Source organism: Sus scrofa, chromosome 15 (genome assembly GCF_000003025.6).
Source record: "Sus scrofa isolate TJ Tabasco breed Duroc chromosome 15, Sscrofa11.1, whole genome shotgun sequence".
NCBI lineage: Eukaryota > Metazoa > Chordata > Mammalia > Artiodactyla > Suidae > Sus > Sus scrofa.
The window spans coordinates 10,654,790-10,674,237 of record NC_010457.5 but is presented as its reverse complement, the minus strand read 5'-3'; the positions used below and the strand labels follow the sequence as shown (position 1 = coordinate 10,674,237).

The window sequence follows — 19,448 nt, the reverse complement described above, 5'->3', positions numbered from 1 at the left end:
ACAGAATTATATAATGGTGAGATTCCTTGAAATATAGGAACAAATGGTGATCTCTAGGTGCAGAAAATGATGTGAGAATGATAAAATCTTTAGGCAGATGGCATTTAGGAAACCACCACATCCTATAAACTTCTGTGAGTGGATACCCTAGCCCTAGTTAGAATAGATGCCTGGAACTATTTCTGCATTTCTGAGGTGGGTCTTAGGTGGGTGGTATGGGTTTGTGTATATGATTCTGGTGATGATAAGTATTATAATGTTGAATTATCAAATCATAATTCATGGCCCAGTCATAATACCATACACTATAACATAAAATTGGAGGGACTGTTGTATTCTACAGTCTTTGATGACAGTCTGGATATTCTAGGGATGGAACTGAGCTAAAGAATAGGGTTTGACCCTTCAGATGCTGGACAAGCAATCACATATAGCACTACCCTTTGCATTTTGAAAGTATGTCAATAGATTATCTTTAAACATGTCATTTGGAGAATGTGTTTGACAGAGAGACTGTCTCCCCTTCCTCCTGGCTATACTTCTCTTCATATCAAACAAACAAACAAACAAAAATGAGCCTGGAGTATCTGCTGTGGCTCAGGGGTAGCAAACCTAACTATATCCGTGGGGAGTCGGGTACTATCCTTGGCCCTGCTCAGTGGGTTAAGAATCTGGCATTGCTGTGGCTGTGGTATAGGCCAGTATCTATAGCTTCAATTTAACCCCTAGCCTGGGAACTTCAGTATGACCTGTGGCCCTAAAAAATAGACACACACACAAAATAAGAGAGAGCCTAACTTACATGCTGCCCAAAGTTATAGATTGTTCTCTGACTTCATGGATCCTGTAAGTATCTTTAGTTAAGGGATGACTCTCAAGTGTGGAAATGTACTTACTCTAGGTCTAGCAAAGGAGAACACAGCTTAAGAAGTATATAAGGTCAGTTGAGCGAAGTGGTTAAAAGCAAGGCTTTGCATTATTTCCTGTGGCTAGTATAACAAATTACCACAAATTGAGTGAACTCAAGTCTACAGTTTAATTATGGGATCTATTGAAATTACAGGGTTTTTTTTTTTCTTTTTCAGCTGCAGGCATTAATAACTTTCATATCCAGGAATAATGCCTTGGATGTTTTTTTAAATATTTTAAAGATATGAAACAATATGAAGGATTTTAACATGTCTTCTACTTGAATATATGTATCCCAGTAGAATTCATTTGTACAGCTTAAAAACAACTTCTACATGAATAGAATACATACACACATTTAATAAATTGAATACTAAGTTATCATTTTTATATTTTTCCTTTCTGCTTGGAATTATAATTAATTCTACCATGAAAAATGAATCTTGGGCAAGACATCTAAGAAGATAAACATGAATACAGTCTTTAAAATAGCCTCTATCTTGTTGTCTTAGGGCAACAATCGTATCTGGCAAGAATTGTTACCAAAGCTGTTCCCTCAGATCCATACCCCTGCCATTCCCTCCAGGTAAATTTGCAGAAAACCACAACTAACCATACTACCCTCTATCTGTGTTCACAGCATAGAACAAGAGTCTAACCAAGAGTCTAATTACAAGAAAAAACTGATGCAAACTGGTTCAGCTTCGAATGTGGGACAAAAGTTGCCCTGTGTTTTATTACCATTTCATTGTAATAGTCAGCTCTCTGCCTGTTTGCCCATGATGGTTCAACCTGCTTCCAACACAGATGCCAAAGGCAGAAATAGAAACAGGGCAGGAAAAAGGTGGTACCCAGTTCCAGGAAGATCCCACCTATTCCCAGAAAACCACTGCTGTATGTTTCCCCCTTATTAGCCTGACCCTTGCCTGATCTTGTCTTAATAATCCCCTGGGCAAGAAGTTTGTGAACTAAGTTCCTACTTCTCTATTCTCTGGCCATTGAAAAAGTTTGTCCTACTTCAATCTTGGCTTGGGTTTCTTTTTTTCTTTTTTTGGTTTCATGAACCCAAATGAGAAAAGAACCTTCCCCTCTGAGGCAGGGATCTTGGCTGGGCTAGGTCTCCAAGGGAGATCCCTAAGGCCTAATTCAGTAATAGAATGATCAATTTAAAATATATGTCCAGTTGGTCTATTTTGCTTCCTGTTGTTACCTTCTTTTATTTCTACCACAGTATCCTACTTTTTTTTTTTAGAGGACTTATCATTATCTTGTTTATTTATGTGTTTATTATCTCTCTTCCACCACTTGGATATAAACTAAATATGAGGCTTCATCCTGTAGACTGTGGCTTTCCTCCCTAGAGCACCACCTTGCTCAGAGAAGGCATTCAAGTTAATTAACTAAAAGGAATCAAGAGTATAAATTTTACCAAAATTTTGGCAAAAATTCTAAAGAGTTGAAAAATAAAGACTGGCAAATGTTTTGTCCTTACAGAAGTCTATCTTTATTAAATCACGGATGTCTTCATTTCATAGGAACTTGAAAGTAATTATTGAGATATACCTAAGTACTTCAAATAGATAATTTTCCTTTCTCATTTATTTAACTATATAGTTGTTTTAGCTCTTTAAGAAGTGTTCAATAAAACTTTAAGACAAAAAAACAAAAAATGAATAGAGATGAGTCTTTCTTTGAAATGCTGTTTTTTTTTTTTTCTGTGTAGAAAGGATCTGAGCTTACACAGAGTATGCCCCAGATACTTATGCTTATGTTTGTGTAAAAACAGCAAAATCTTTAAGCCTTGTCCTTCACACTGCACAAATTTATTTAAGACTTAGACTTTCTACTAAGCTTACAAAATCATTTGTCAAAACAAGCATTACCTCTTGGTCTTCAGGTGAGATGGTAGACACTCTAGTTAAATGAATATATACACACAGAACTTGTTTTTTTCCAATCCCAAGAATCATAAGTTGTCATTTGCCAAATATAAGTTCTGTTTTGACATGTTAGTCTTGTAGCATAATGGCTATTAGTATTCTCCTTACTTGTAAGAAAAAGATAACTAATAAAAAGACAGTAAGCTGTCCCTGTATAGGATTATCCAAATGTTAAATATATTTCAGGTGTGAAAATCTACAGACTGTTTTCGTAACCTCCACACTATCAAAACAACACTGTACAGATGTGCCAGGCAGTCAAGCGATTTTTAGAGTTGATCTCTGTTGCTGTGGTAGAATGCAAAAACCCCAATGTCACTGACAAGATATTGTTATCAAAGTTAGGATTATTAGCCGGAACATTCGGTCACCGAACAGGAACTGACACATTTTGAAAAGAAATCAAGAACCCTATATATTAACATTTCAGTACCTCTTGAAAGTGTCTAGGTCAAAATTAGAGCAATCCAAATGCATTTACTTAGAGAGAGTATGCAAGTTCACTGTCCTTCTAAAATTGTCAAGCTTTTATCATCTAATCTCACATTACAAAGAAAAGTAGTCAGACAGCCTCTGCCACATTCAATTTAAAGTAACATTCTTAACTCTAATTAGATACTCTTTTGGTTATTAAGTCATGGTGGATGTATACCGTCTTAATCAGTGAACTACAGAAAGACAAAAACAGGGATATTTTTCATTTTAGCACTTCATTTGTCACTCATGGAAGGTGTACTTTTTATCATTAAAGGTTGATTTAAAGTGAAACTGAATTGAATAAATAATTTTCTTATGCTGTGCTCAATCCCTCTAAGAGACAGAAGGGGTCAACCATTCATTACCACTCATGCTATCTATAATTTTAGTCCATCTCTCTGCTTTGCTTTTCTTTTCTTCCTCTCTCTGATTTACTCTGTACTCTACCACCACAATGATTCTCCTAAAAGATCTCTTTACTTCACTTTATTCTTTTGCTCAAAAGCATTCCCTCTTACCCCGCCAGGATTTAATCTAAGCCCTTTACCTCACATCTAAGTCCTTTGATTTCACCTCATTTCAAGATCTACAGCCCCTCTGTCATGACTACCTGTAAACTAAACCTCCAGTGGTGACCCACTTAATGTTCCACTTCATCTTCTTTCTGGAGCATTGCCTTTTTGAGGGTTTGGGGTTTTGCTTTTCTCATGGAATTCCTTGTGCTGAGGTATCCTCCCCTCCCCTTTAACGTTCTTTCTTTAAGATCTAGCCCCAGTACCACCTCCTTTAAAAAAGTTCTCTGAGAATCGCCACAAAATGGCATCTCTTCCTTCCTGTGTATTCTTTTTTCTTAATTTTGAAAATTTTTGCATTATTTATTATAGCTGATTTACAACACGGTTCCAATTTCTGTTATACAGCAAAGTGACCCAGTCATACATATACATACATTCCTTTTCTTATATTATCTTCCATCATGTTCTATCCCAAGAGATTGGACACAGTTCCCCGTAGTACAAAACAGGACCTCATTGCTTATCCATTCTAAATGTAATAGTTTGCATCTACTAACCCCAAACTCCCAGTCAGTCCATCCCACTCCCCTCTCCCCTTGGCAACTACAAGTCTTTTACCTATGTCTGAGTCTGTTTCTGTTTTGTAGATAGGTTCGTTTGTGCCTTATTTTAGATTTCACATATAAGTGATATCATATAGTATTTGATATCTTCCTCCTTCTGACATACTTCACTTAATATGATAATCTTAACTGCCTTCCTGTGTATTCTTATTACACAGACATTCTCCATTAATCATATATTTCTTTGGGCCCACTTTGAACTTATGCTGCAAAGCCTTTATATATTGGGGGCACTTGTATTCTTTCCAAAGGTAGATTATGAACTCCTTGAAGGCAGTAGCCTTTTCCCATCATTTCCTTTATGATAGGATAGCTAGCACAGTGTCCTTCATATACTAATCATACAACTAATGTCCCTAAATCAAATATTTTTAAAAAGTATTTGAGAAGTAAAGTGTACAGATGAGAAAACTGACGTCTAGAATCATCCATAACATGCCTAAAGCTGACTAGCAGCCAAAGATTTAGCTTGCTTGATAATTAAAGATGTTTTCTACTTATACCAAAGTTATATTATTTCATTACTTGATTGGTCGCTCTAAGCCAACTAATTTATGAAATTCACTGGTATAATAAAGCATATCCATATATGTTTACAGAATAACTCAATTGTAATATCTTAGAGTAAAAAACAATATGCAAGATCGTGATGACAATGGGGACATTGATATTTTTAATGTACCTGTGAATGACATGGTGAATAGTCTAATGAGGACCAAATATTACAAAAGTCTCTGATGTCCTATTAAATCTTATGATCTACCACATAGTACTGTAAATATATCATTGTAAATCTACCTTTTCCATGAAGGTGGATAAATAGTTCAATTTAACTTCTGTAATATTTAAAATGTAATTGGACTTGCCGTCGTGGCACAGTGGTTGACGAATCCAACTAGGAACCATGAGGTTGCGGGTTCGGTCCCTGCCCTTGCTCAGTGGGTTGATGATCCGGCGTTGCCGTGAGCTGTGTTGTGGGTTGCAGACGCAGCTCGGATCCCGCCTTGCTGTGGCTCTGGCGTAGGCCTGTGGCTACAGCTCTGATGAGACCCCTAGCCTGGGAACCTCCATATGCCGTGGGAGCAGCCCAAGAAATAGCAAAAAAGACAAAAAAAAAAAAAAAGTAATAGACAATTGCAAGTTCAATTTTACCATGAAGGTTTTAAAAAGCTGGTATGTGGAAAACAAGTAGAAATAATGTTACTGAAGAAAACGAAGTTAACAAATACTTTAAAATCAACAGTAACTTGGGTCCTGGATAAAGTTAGTCTGATATATATTGGGTTTATCCTTTTAAAGGGCTTTGTCTCTGGGTAGTTTGAGAGCAATGTTTCACATTGTCACTTACCATCTTTCAGGATGGTTTCTCGCTCTGTGCCATCTATCTTCTGTCGGCCAATTAGGAAACTGGTAGTGTCAGCAAAGTAGATATAATTGGTTTCTGCATGAAAATCTAAAGCCCGAGGGTTTACCAGATTTTCTATGGGGATCATGTATTCATCGGCTATCTTGGTATTCAAGTCCATTCCTCTAACAATTCCTGGGCGTCCTTTCCCATAAAAAAGGAATAGCTCATTCTTTGGTCCTGCAGAAGAAAGATTACAAACATAAACAACCAGTGCTGCCTAATCTTCTTTACACTGCCTAATGCCACTGTTTAATTAACTGGCACAATGAGCGTTTTTTAAATTCAATACCAAAAATTAAACTCTAAAATATGCCAAATGTATCTCAATGCAAGAAGGCCAGCTAATTGCATTACTTTAATTAAAACAGAAATTACTTCTGTGAATAGGTTATATTTATTTAATTATTATTTTGTCTGCAACTGTCTGTATAGCAAAAACATGACAGATCATTGGATAACTTGCAACTGTAGAAACAGACATTTTTTAAAATATCCAGCACATTTAATTTTCTAGTTCATTACATTCTAACACATTTTTAGACCCTAACTGTAGCATTCATTACATTTGGCAATGCTAAAAACTTCAGAATATTTAAAACATCCCCTTACTCAGAGTCTATATCTATAGACTTTTTGTCAGAGACAAACAAAAAGAATCACACAGTATCACATAACTTTCATTTAAATATATTACAGGTTGTCTAAACATGTGATTTATTTTCTTAAGAAGTGAAATCAAATGCCAGTTAAAGCATGACTTTTGTCTTCACATCTTCATTAGAATGTCAGAGGTTGATGCTGTCTGTCAGTAACTCTGATGTGCAACACATTCCTTATCAAAAACTAAACAAAACAAAACAAAAAAAAACCCAAATAAAAAAACTGTGTCCTGGGCTAAAATGCCAAAATCAAGGCATCCTTTTCTACAGAATGAATGAAAGTCCTTCAGACTTTTATATGAAAATATGTGTAAGGCTCTCCTACTGCCAAGACACATTATACTTAAGTTTAATATTCATAATTTTGAAGAAAATACTACATATGGAAAGGAAAACATAATGGGTTTTATTAATAAACTGAGAATACACATGACTATTATATTTGGATAACCATACCATAAATAAGATTCCTAGTAACTTAAAATAATTACATTGTAACAATACGAAGAAAAAAAAAAGAGATCCCCTTAAACTCAATACGCTAAATACAAACTATATCATCTTATAAATGTCTATCTTGTTTTCTTTTAAAATTAGTGTTAATAAATATTAAATATATACATAGTAATAAAATTGTAAACCATCTATAATGGAAAAAAATAAAAATCATTATATAAAAAATGAATAAAAATAAAGCAAACTTCATTTACCTAGTGCAGTTCTTAAGAATATGTCCAGAAGAGGAGAATGAATGTTCATGTCCCAAACCAATCACCCCCTTTCATCCCAGAGACATCCAAGATTCTGGCTGTGGTGTTTATCATGTATTTTTTTAGAAGTTTTGGTATGTATGTTATTTGTATTTCCCAACACATTTATTTTTTTTTCCATTTTATGGGCTCACCTGTTATAGGTGGAAGTTCCTGGGCCAAGGATTGAATCTGAGCCACAGCTGCAACCTGAGCCACAGGTGCAGCAACACCAGATCCATGAACCCACTACACTGGGCTGGGGATCAAACCTACACCTTCACTGTGACCTCAGCCTCCGTAGTCAGATTCTTAACCCACTGTGCCATATCCGTAACTAGATTGTTTAATTTTGTGTGATTTAATTGCATGTGTGAATTCTCCTATGAGTTAATTTTATTCTTATTCCATACTGGATATTCATTTATGGTTGTTGTAGTCAATGTTCATTCATTTTTATTGCTATATTATAATCTTTTGTATGACTAATTCAATTTTAATTTATCTAGGTATTTTTCTAATGCACACTTATACAGAAGTGGCTATAATTTTTTATTCTATTACTTTTGTCTTATATTCCTTCAGTATGATCAGTATAATGTGATAATCCACCGAAGGAGGATCCCGTTGGTTTTATCTTTTCATTATTATAATAATACTGAGATAAGCATTTTCCCAACCTATCATTTTATATGTTTTCTTAGATGATCTCTTAGTATACATTTCCAGAAATGGAATTACTAGGTAAAGAATATTAACATCCCTCTTCCTCATTAACCTCACTATCTCTCAGTGTCTATTTACTTTTTATTTTCTTTAAAAATTCTATTTCATATTATATAAAAGTAGAGCAAATCAATTGAAAATTAGCATTCCTGAGTATTTCCTATCAACTTTATATGAATAGATACTTTGATTTTTAAAAATTGGGATCTTATATATACATTTTAGTACTTAATTTTAAAAATATAATGATATTTTGTTGAGTCATTAAAAGTCTTCAAAACATTCTTTTCAATGGTAGCATCATGTTGCCTGCTAGAAGGCAATATTATATAGTCATCTAGTTACTGATTGTAGGATATTTAGATTGTTTCTGGGTTTTTAATTGTTTTACATACATTTACAATGAATTTCTTCAATCAAAAGTGGGATAACTGGAGTTCCCATCGTGGCTCAGTGGTTAACGAATCTGACTAGGAACCATGAGGTTGCAGGTTTGATCCCTGGCCTTGCTCAGTGGACTAAGGATCTGTCATTGCTGTGAGCTGTGGTGTAGTTTGCAGATGTGGCTCAGATCCTGCATTGCTGTGGCTCTGGCGTAGGCTGACTGCTACAGCTCCGATTCGACCCCTAGCCTGGGAACCTCCATATGCCGTGAGAGAGGCCCTGGAAATGGAAAAAAGACAAATAAAAAGAAAAAGTGGGATAACTTGTTAAAGGATGTTAACAACTTTATGCCTTTTGTTATGTACTATCAAATACCTTTCCAATAGTGTATTGATTTCCAGTTTTATTAGCAATCTACAAGAAGGCTTGTTTTACTATACCTGTTTTTGCTAACATTAATTTTTGCTTGTTTTTTTTTTTGTTTTGTTTTGTTTTGTTGGTTTCTTGCTTTTTAGGGCCGTACCTGTGGCAATAAAAGTTCCCAGGCTAGGAACTGAATTATAGCTGCAGCTGACAGCCTATGCCACAGACACAGCAACGCCAGATCTGAACCTTTTCTGTGACCTACACCACAGCTCACTGCAATGCCAGAGTCTTAACCCTTTGAGTGAGGCCAGGGACCAAACCTGCATCCTCATGGATACTAGTCAGTTTCATTACCACTCAGCCACAATGGGAATTCTTTCTTGTAGTTTTAACTTTAATTGGTAACCTGGTACTTCACTGGTTTAACATATGTGTAGGTATGTGTGTGCGCAAGTAGATTTTAAATAAGAATGGTAACTATTTTCCCCACTGTTTAATTCAGTCACTTTTTTCAGTTATTCTGTACCTGTTTCTTCTAGTACGTTTTCCCGTACTATATGCGAGTGAAAACTAAAAATTGGATTTCACAGATACTGATATAGCCATGGATTTGGTTTTGATTTAAGTCCCTAAAAGCAGTTGTACTAGCTTGAATCTGGAATATGGAAATGAGATCATATTTTGCTGCTTCTGCTGCTTTTTATCTAATGGATAAACTGAATTTTCCCTCATCAGTCTTCTTCCTTTGTGTGTATTAAGAGGCAAGGAAATGGTGTCTTTTTGTTGTTTCACTTTGTTTAGTATGACCTATTATTTCTGAAGATAATAGCTGTGGTGCAAATTTCCTAATCCCTATATCTCAGCTAAAATCATGCATTTTTGAAGTTACCATTGCCATTTGTGGCTTTTCAATGCTCTACCTTTGGACTGTGCCAGGAGTTCCAGCTTTAAGTTAGTCTAGTTTGTGGTATTTTTGAGAACTATTATAAGGACCTAGTCTAGAAGCTGCTGCATCAGGCTTCTCAATGATTTTATAAGTACCTATCTATTTGTGTTTGATGCTTTCTGCTTAAAATAGCTAGAATTGTTTCTGTTAATGTAAACATAAATGTATTCTGACGGATCACTACATTAAGGGTGACTGAAGCTTATGCTGATCTTACACTTTTTCTTATGGCATATATATATGCATTTATATATAAGCATGCACATATGTATCCATTAGTGTCCATGACTGCATTTTTGCATGGCATACCATCACTTTCCAAGTGGTAACCAGAGCAGTTTAAAGGCTGGTTATACACACACTTCTATCTTGAGGTTTATGACACAATACACACATACCACACAAACACGTACACACACTTCCATCTTGAGGTTTCTCACACAATGCCTTCAGTTATCCAGAGGATTTCTTGAACTTGAGAGTTAGTCTTTATATTCATAGCATTTAAAAGAAAGTTAGAAATAATTAAAAAAAAACTAAAATGCATATATTTTATCACAGTTAAGCCTCTTAGGTTCTCGATTTTAAAGTATTTATACTATAAATTCTAACCACTTAGCCTTAAAATTAAAACAAATTTAGTGGTCTCATTTCATAGTCCTCAGCAAGCATATAAGAAATTAAGAGATGGCGGGAGAGTTCCAGAAAGGAAGCAGACAGAAATAAAAGACTATGATGAAAGAGAGACAAAATAGACACTGTATAAAAGAATCATCATAACCATAAAAATTATGTTATTTGCAGGACATTAAAAAACTAACATTCTCCACATGGACACCATTTCTATGAGGGTCATTAATAGTACTATATCTGATTACAAAGACACCAAGTAAAGGACTGAACTAATTTTTGAGCAAAAGTTTAAATGTAATAAAAGCTATGTAGGGAAAATATTTATTACTTATTAAGTAAAGAAGCTTAATTATTCTAGCATATATCAAAAATAAAACAAAGATATATCTAACTACTAGAAAGGTTTTCAACACAATCTTTAAAGAGATGGATATTTAATTAGTATAGCTCCAGTTACCTGGAAAATGAAATGATGAAATGAATTTTACCCCTCAATGCTGGATAAGGTGAAGTATTACTTTATATGGATTCCTGTTGGGCTAAACAACACACCTATTACTAGAAGCAGCATCTTGCTTCAGAAAAGAGAAAATATAGTCAACCAACAACTCAAGCTCATAGACCAAAAATACTCTTTAGGGAATTAAGGAAAGGATTTTCCTAAAAAGCTTTTGTAAAGTATGTTTCCCAAAGATCCATAAATTTAGTGACTCTATAGCACAATCAGGTTTCTCATTCACATTATCACACACATATAAAAGGAAAAAAAAAAACAAAAACAAAATACAGGTTTTGAGAAAAATGGCTGGTATAAAAACATAGGCAAATTTGACCTGATGAAGTCTCATGTTATTATTGATGTTGATGCTCCTAATTAATACTAAGAACCATCTTTTGAAGCAGTAGCTGTTGGCAAATGTTTGATTTTTAATAACATACTTTTGCATGACCTGCCATCACTTCCCAAGTTGAAGCCAGTCCTGCAGCGACAGGTCCGTGTTTTGTAACTGCTGCCGAGCAGACAGATGTGTGAACATCCCCCGGCATTCCGTATGGATCCACTTCACATGCATGGCTTCTGACTACAACAAATAAAAAACAGCATGTTTGAAATTCTCCAAAGACAAGATAATTATGTACATCAGTATTCTAAAACCTTTACAGTGCAAGAAGAGGGAATCCTAGCAAGAATCTATGTATTCACCTATTTAGTATCATAATCAGCTGGAAAAGAGTTTAAACCCTATTGAAAAAGAAAAGCAGAGATTTGCTAAAGTCCTCTGAAGGCTATATTTAAAAAAAATTCTGAGAAGATAAAATGCTTTTATATTAATAAAGCATTATTTTGCTGTAATAGGAATAATATCAGTGAAATATTATGTATTATTGTAATTATATTTCTTTTCAATCACTATTACTTGGAATCGTGATGAATAATATGACAATTTTCTTTTAGTATTAAAAATTTACATGCTTTTGAAAACTATATGCCATCTTCTCTTTGTATTCCTCCTGTCTAAATGAAAACCGAAATGTAGTTTAACTATTTTTTTCACACGTGTTGCTTTTATTTTCTAATCTCACTCCATTTCTATACTAGATCACATCTCCTCTCACCAACTTAGCAACTCTCCACTTTTCCACTTTCATTATTACTTTTGCTCTCTTCATTGGATCATGCCCATCAGCATACAAATGTGCCATTATTTCTGCATCTTGGGGAAAAATCTTACTTTTAACATGAATTCCTATACAATCCTTTAATTAGCTTCCCATTTCCTGTTCTACCTAACATGAACACTTTTTATTTATTTATTTATTTATTTTTAATTTTTTTATTTTCCCACTGTACAGCAAGGGGATCAGGTTATCCTTACATGTATACATTACAATGACATTTTTCTCCCCCACCCTTTCTTCTGTTGCAACATGAGTATCTAGACAAAGTTCTCAATGCTATTCAGCAGGATCTCCTTGTAAATCTAAGTTGTGTCTGATAAGTCCAAGCTCCCGATCCCTCCCACTCCCTCCCCCTCCCATCAGGCAGCCACAAGTCTTTTCTCCAGAACACTTTTTAGTTAGCACTGCTCATTTTCTACAATTTCTTTCCTTCCTATCTTTCTCAGATCACTCTCACCAGACATTCTTTTCACCACAAAACTCTTCTTGTCAGATCCCTATGAGGATGGGCCAATTGGACTTAAGTTTCTTTTCAGTCTCCTCTTTTGGTTCCTCCTATTGTCTTTGACTTATTGTTGGAGTGTCCTGGTGTCCCTTATTTGTCACTTTTCTTTTCCCCATCAATAATTATTTCCTCAGTGATCACATCCATTTTCTTGGCTTTAATGTCATCTGCATGCCAATGACTCTCAAATTGCTATGTCCAGCTTAGACTTCCACCTCAACTCCAGATTTGGATATTCAAAAATCGCCTTGATAGCCCCATCTGAATTTATGACTGATATTCAAAATAGCATGTAAAAAATATACTTTATTTCTTTGCCCCAAATCTTAGTTTTCCCAGTCTCAAAAAATAACTCAATTATTCCCATTGCTCAGCTCAAAACATTGTTATCATCCTTGCCTCTTCTTTTGTTTTGTTTTGTTTTTAATTGACAACCCACATTAAATCCATTAGGAAATCCTGTTGGCTATACCTTCAAATATATCCTGAGTCTAATGGATTTTGCAACCTTCACTGCTGCCATCTTGGTCCACTCCACCATCCTAACGTTCCACCCTCCACGCTCACAGCCTATTGTTAGTACGGTAGTCATAGTAATTCCTTTAAAGGGTCAGTCAGATTATGAAACTGCTTTCTCGGCTAAATGCTTCCTAAGTACTCCCCCGTCTCATGAAAAGTATAAGCAAAAGCTTTTATGAGTGTCTGCAGGTACCTATTTGTTATGGTCCTTCTCCTTTTCTCCAACTTAATTGCTTACTTCTCTTCTCCTTGTCTTCTCTGCTCTAGATATATGGGTTTCTTGGAACAATCTAAGCATGCTCTTCATGGTTTTTTGTGCATGCTCATTTTTCTACCTGCCTCTCTCCTTTAATTACTTCAAGTTTTCATTCAACTTTATATTTTCAATGGGACTTCCTCTGACCATTCAATATAAAATTGCAAACTACCACCACTCCTGAAAGTCATCTGCTTTATTTTTCTCCATCAGACTTACTATCTTCTAATACAACAATGTACTTTTTTTTAAATTGTGTCTTCTCTTCAACAGTGCAAATCTCATAAAGGCAATAATGTTTTGGTCTGTTTTATTCACCACTGTATTCCCAATGTACATAGTATAGTTCCTGGTACATAGTAAATGGTCAATGAATAATTGGTGAATAAATAAATCCTAATATGAAACTCTCATAAGATTATCTACAGAATTCCAAACAGAATTTCTGGTAAATGCATATGTGACAATACATTGCCTAAACTGAATTTATGTTAATAGTTATATCATTCTAAATTAGTTTTAATTTGAAGTACAAAAGGATAATGGTAGTTTTTGTATGTTACATTATTCTACATATGATTAAACCTAAACTGTATTGGTGAACACTTACTATGCAAAACCATTTTTGTGTGTTTTTGAGAAATATTTTGAAATGTTGCAGCTTTCTAATAAAAAATTAATTTTTAATTAACATGTGTTAAGGAATGACTGGGATATTGTCAAGAGACCCAATGGCTGCAATAAAACTGGACAGGTACTGCAAGAAAGTCCTGATTTGAAATTTGTTTCCTAGAACAATGTAAAAAAATATTCTCTAGCATCATAGAATCTGGGTTTCCTTATGCACATACATCAAGAGTGAAAGTACTTTTCTGAATTTAAATCTAGCATCATTTCAATTCTATGGTTATAGAAATGACTCATTAGGCACTGCACAATTTGTCATTTAGACTTGGGAAGGAAGCTCTATTCCATTTTATGATGCAGACATATATACTTTTGCTATCAAAACATGGAATTTATGACTCACCCACTTTAATGCCAAACAAAGGTACAAGGACCATATCCCCATTTAATTCTCCATTCTGAAGGCTATGAAGAAGTCTTGTGTCTTACCTGTTGGTTGAGTTCTTTTTTGATAGATTCGAATTCCTCGAGCATTTTCCATTTTAATGAATGAATGATTATCAGTGCCATTAAATCGGTTTATCCTAATTATATTGAAGTTATCAGAGTTGGTTGCATACAAATAGTCTTCAAACACAGTTATACCATAAAGATGTTTGACCTATAAAGGAGGCAAAAATAACTATGATTTCTAATTATGTTGCTTTGGACATTAAAGAAAAAAATGATTGCTATATACCATTGTGGAAAATTTCCATCATAGGAAAGTCACAAGAATATTATTTAATTTCTCTAAACTTTTCACTAAGTTTAACATTTGTCTCTGAGAATAAAACATTATGCAGTACTGGATAAAGCAGTTCTGAATGTATGGGAGAGAATTTTATTCATGTTTCATTAAGAAAATATGTTTAGCACCCCTGTCTTCATTCTCTCATTTGAAAAAGAGAGGCTAATAAAATATTTTTCATTTAAAGGATAAACAAACAAAAATACTCCCATACTTTCAACACTTTTTTGTGAGGACAAGACTTTATTTTTTAATTTTTTTACTCTTTTTCAAAAAAAATTCCTTAAAACATAGTTGATTTTCAATGTTGTATTAATTTCAACAGGTATACAACCCAACACTTTTTAAAGCTCATACCATACAGGACTGTAGTAGGTCAAGGATCCTCTCATGTGGAGGGAAAACATATATTGGTATTCTGTGCTTATTTAAAATGATATGTAATTTTGGAAAAGCCTGCTGTCCTATCCCTTAGCACACAGTGAAGCTATATCCCTTGCCAATATATTGCCTTTACTGTATATGACAAAAATAGCACTTTAACTCAAGGACATATATTTTTATTAGGACTAAAGAGGCCTAAGAGAATATTTGGTGTCTTATGATGGAAGGGGACCTTACAAAATTTATGGTGGTATCTGGTAAACCTGTTCATGAAGTTTTCATTTAAAAAAATTTTTTTAAAAGAGGAATAAAGCATGTTCAGTAGGCACTTTTCAAAGGCAAGAACTAAACCTTAGGCATATTCAATAATATGCTTATGGCACTGTTATATAAAATTTGAGATATTTTTTATGAGCTACTTGTTCATATAGTCCTGGATATATAGCATCTATAAAAGAACAACTTTACCTGTGAAAGGATTGCTGAGAAAGTGCATTTGAAAACCCCATTTAAAAAAAAAAAAACACTGTTTAGACTAATTTTTGCCCCAGCATTCACAATAATAAAAAATAACAATCACATATTTGGAGGAGTTTCTGTTGTGTCTCAGCAGGTTATAAACCCAATTAGTATCCATGAGGATGAAGCCTGATCCCTGGCCTCATTCAATGGGTTAAGGATCTGGCATTGCCATGAACTATGGCGTAGGTTGCAGACACTGCTCAGATCTTGCATTGCTATGGCTGTTGCTGTGGCTGGCATCTGCAGCTCTGATTTGACCCCTAGCCTGGGAACTTTCATATGCCACACAGGCAACCATAAAAACCAAAAAAAAAAAAAAAAAAAAAAATCATATATTTGGAATAATCTTAAATAAAACATCAGCCTTTTACCTAGAAATTGCATTTTTCCAAAGTCTATTCATAATGAAAATGGGATTGGTGAATCTGCTCTCCATGACACTTTACAGTCAATAGTTAACTGCCCTCTTAGGCAGAGGTCTTGGGGATGGTGAAGAGGAATAGCCACCTTGAAGTCATGGAAAGCTTTCCCTGAGTAGAGGAAGAGTGAATATACCGACTTTATCATACAAAAGCACAGCTAGGCACACTCCTTTGGGCATTCCTTGTATTATACTTAATTAAAAATGGTTCGGGACCAGGGTATGGTAGATTTGTTTATTGATCTATTGTAGAGATTTTGATGAAAAAGGACTTGTCACTATTCTTTGACGTTATATTGAACTTTTAGGGCACTTTTAGTACAGATCTGGAGTTAAGAGAATTTAGGAAGGTGTATATAGTTTGACTATAAAAAAAATTACAGAACAAAATCACAAAATTTTCTATTTAGGAAATCTTGCCAATTCTGTGCTTTAAACAAAAGCATTTGTACAGGACAAATGCTTTAAAAATTGTATCTATGTTGGATTACTTAGTGGTATATGAAGCAAATGTTTGGGAAACCAGTAAAGCACAGGCAATAGAAATAGAAAAGGATAATTTAAAACCTCAGACATTAAATACTTTAAAAAATAGTCATGAGGAAGATCATTTGGATTACTTATCCTTATTTCAAGGTTTAAAATATTAATGACATACACAAACCAAGGAGGTCCGTCATAATCATTTTAGAGACTAGGTACTCTAAGGCTGTAACTAAAAATTGCCAAAGAAATCAAAGTTCTGAGGGCAGTTGAAGGTGAGAGATATAAGTGGCCTCACCTCTAATATTGGACCCGGTTTTTTGAACCAGCTAGATTAGTGCATTTGTTTATCTGCTACAGAAGGGAAGATACCTCATTGTTAAAATGTGATTATAAAGGAAAAGTAACTTTACAAAATTATTACAGAATATCCATGCCTTGCATTGCAAAAAGAAAGTAAAGTGAGTCACACAGTTCCATAGAATGAGAATCTCACATGAAATTAGTGTGATAAGTGAGGTAAAACGGAATTTTAAAATATGCTAGTGAATAACTCTCATTTACACTTAGAGATCTCCTTCAGGTATTAATTGAATGTTATTTGCAAAAACTTGTTTTGACCTTGGTGGCTCACAAAATTCTACTTTAGGAAGTTTTCAAATACATCAGGAGACAACACTAAATTCAACCTATTAAAAACAATAATGATAATTTTGTGAGCAGGCATTCGCTTTGTTAGCAAAATATCTCCAATGCTGCATGGACAGAGGATATTCCAGTTTCTTACAAATGAACTATTTAAATTAGTTTTTAGTAAGTAGGTCATAACATCAGTCCTATTCTAATATTTGTCTTTCTTACTAGTGTAGCATTTTCGGTTGTGTTTATTGTTTCTGATTTATTTGTGTTGGGATTTTTGGGTGCCTTTTTTTATCAGGGGGAAGGAGGGAGAGAGAGGCACCCCCAGGATTATGGAGTACACTGTAAAGAAAAACATCCTTCCATAGATGAAATGTATCATAGTTTTTATGGACCATTGCAGTTTGACTCAATAAGAAATTTTCAACATTGCAATTTTCAGTCTTCTCTTTAGTAATGACAATATTCACTTCATGACCTTAGCTGCCTTTTTTAACCAAATGTACTTACTTGTCTGCCTTGAATGATAGTATGTCTATTTTTTCCTTGATAGTCCACTACCTCCACATAATCCAAGTAAAGATCTACCCAGTAAACCCATTTGTTGACTAGGTCTAGTGCCAGTGCAGCTGGCTGCTCTGTCTTAGAATCAATTATCCTTGTTCTGTTCATCCCATCCATGTCACAGCGCTCCACTTTGGCCACATTCCCGTAGTCCGTAAAGAAAAGTTTTCTGTTGAAAGAAAAACAACTGTTAAGTGGAGGCGGGGAAGCATATTCAACAGAACCATCTGTAAAAAGAAAAAAAGAAAAAAAACCAAACTTTTCCTTCTAATTTATTTCAGTGGTTACATCTGTTACCTTCCCATATTCATTTCTATATAATATCACTCATAAACAGAGAAATCTGCTAATGAATATTGCAGGGCATAAGGGAGCAGGTTTTCTAACAACTGTAAAATTTCCCCCAAACGGATGATGCTAGTGGGTTTATTTTTGTATTAGGGGAAATGTTTCCTTAAGCCTTGCAGGGTCTGTCTACATATACCACAGGATGTGTGTGCAGCCTATTCGAAATAAGTTTCAGAAGGGAGCCAAGTCACAAGGCCAGAGAATGTGAGCTATCCGACTTTATCTTCAACCTACTTTTCAAATTGCCTGGTAATGTCAGTCTCCTATAGAAGCTATTATGTAGAGCTCAATGACACTATGAGTGGTAGAGAATAGAAAAACTGGAATGGAATTAAGCAGATGGAAAAGCAAATGTGATGTTTGTAATACTGGAAATGAAACATAAATAATCCCCCCCAACCAATTCCAAATCTTCCCAATTCACACAATTTCATAAAGGAAATGCAGGTCATTTCTTTTTTTTTTCTCTTTTTATATTTTGAAGAAAAGGCTGAAAAGCAATGATGACTTCTGAGACAAGAAATCCTTCTATGAAGCACCCACAGCATCTGTCAAAGGTTTAAACTCTAACACTTTAGTGTCTAATATTTGATTAGTATTCACTATGTTTAGTAAACACAAATCAATTTCAATTAACTTGACAATATTTTAACAAGATTACCTACTCATGAGAGTAAATTACATTTGTAAATAGAAGGCCATTTTGCCTTGACTTAAATACAATCTCAAGAATAATCTGATTTACAGTGACTGAGCAATATTAAGATTACCTAGAGAATAGAATATTTGATTTTACCAACTTGGTGAATGAGTTTTTAGTTACTTTTCCCAACGTCGCTGCATTATCTAACAGTATGAGGTATCTTTCAGGCTCAAGAGTATTATTTAAACTTTAATTTAGCTCTTTCTGCTCTAGGAGGCTTTGACTAATTTTTAAACATTAATGCATACTGGTCTGTGATAATGTGAGTCGTATTTTATTATGAGTATGTATTCCTCCAGTATTGTTGAGAGATCCATTTATCACCATAAGTTAAAAATTATTTTTCAGGTGACATGCCATTCAGGTGAAGAGTTTTGGAGTCTAGCGAAGAATAAATTAAAGGGCTTATGGGGCTATGTGTCGTTACTATGGTAAACAAAATTCTACTCCTGTACTAGCTCATGAGTTCTCTTTCTGTCTCTCTGTCTCATCTTTATCACTATCTCATTTGTATCACCATATCTTCGGATTCCATGTTTCATCTCCTCTTTCTTCACCTGTCAATCAATTTGTTTATAGTTATCTCAAGTTAAGTTGCTATTAGGAATATTACCCAGTTTCCCTCTTGTTCACTGTAGAACACTGCACACTATTGCTATTATAAGGACATCT

At 34.5% G+C, this 19,448-nt stretch overlaps 1 protein-coding gene across 1 annotated transcript in view; it reads right to left on the bottom strand.

Moving 5' to 3' along the window:
- Window positions 1-19,448, bottom strand: part of LRP1B (LDL receptor related protein 1B) — a 1,887,165-nt gene that overhangs the window by 825,732 nt on the left and 1,041,985 nt on the right. Inside the window, 5 exon segments of the mRNA XM_021076285.1 lie at window positions 5,813-6,049; window positions 11,275-11,376; window positions 11,379-11,417; window positions 14,412-14,583; window positions 17,672-17,894. Of these exon segments, the coding sequence (XP_020931944.1) occupies window positions 5,813-6,049; window positions 11,275-11,376; window positions 11,379-11,417; window positions 14,412-14,583; window positions 17,672-17,894 (773 nt within the window).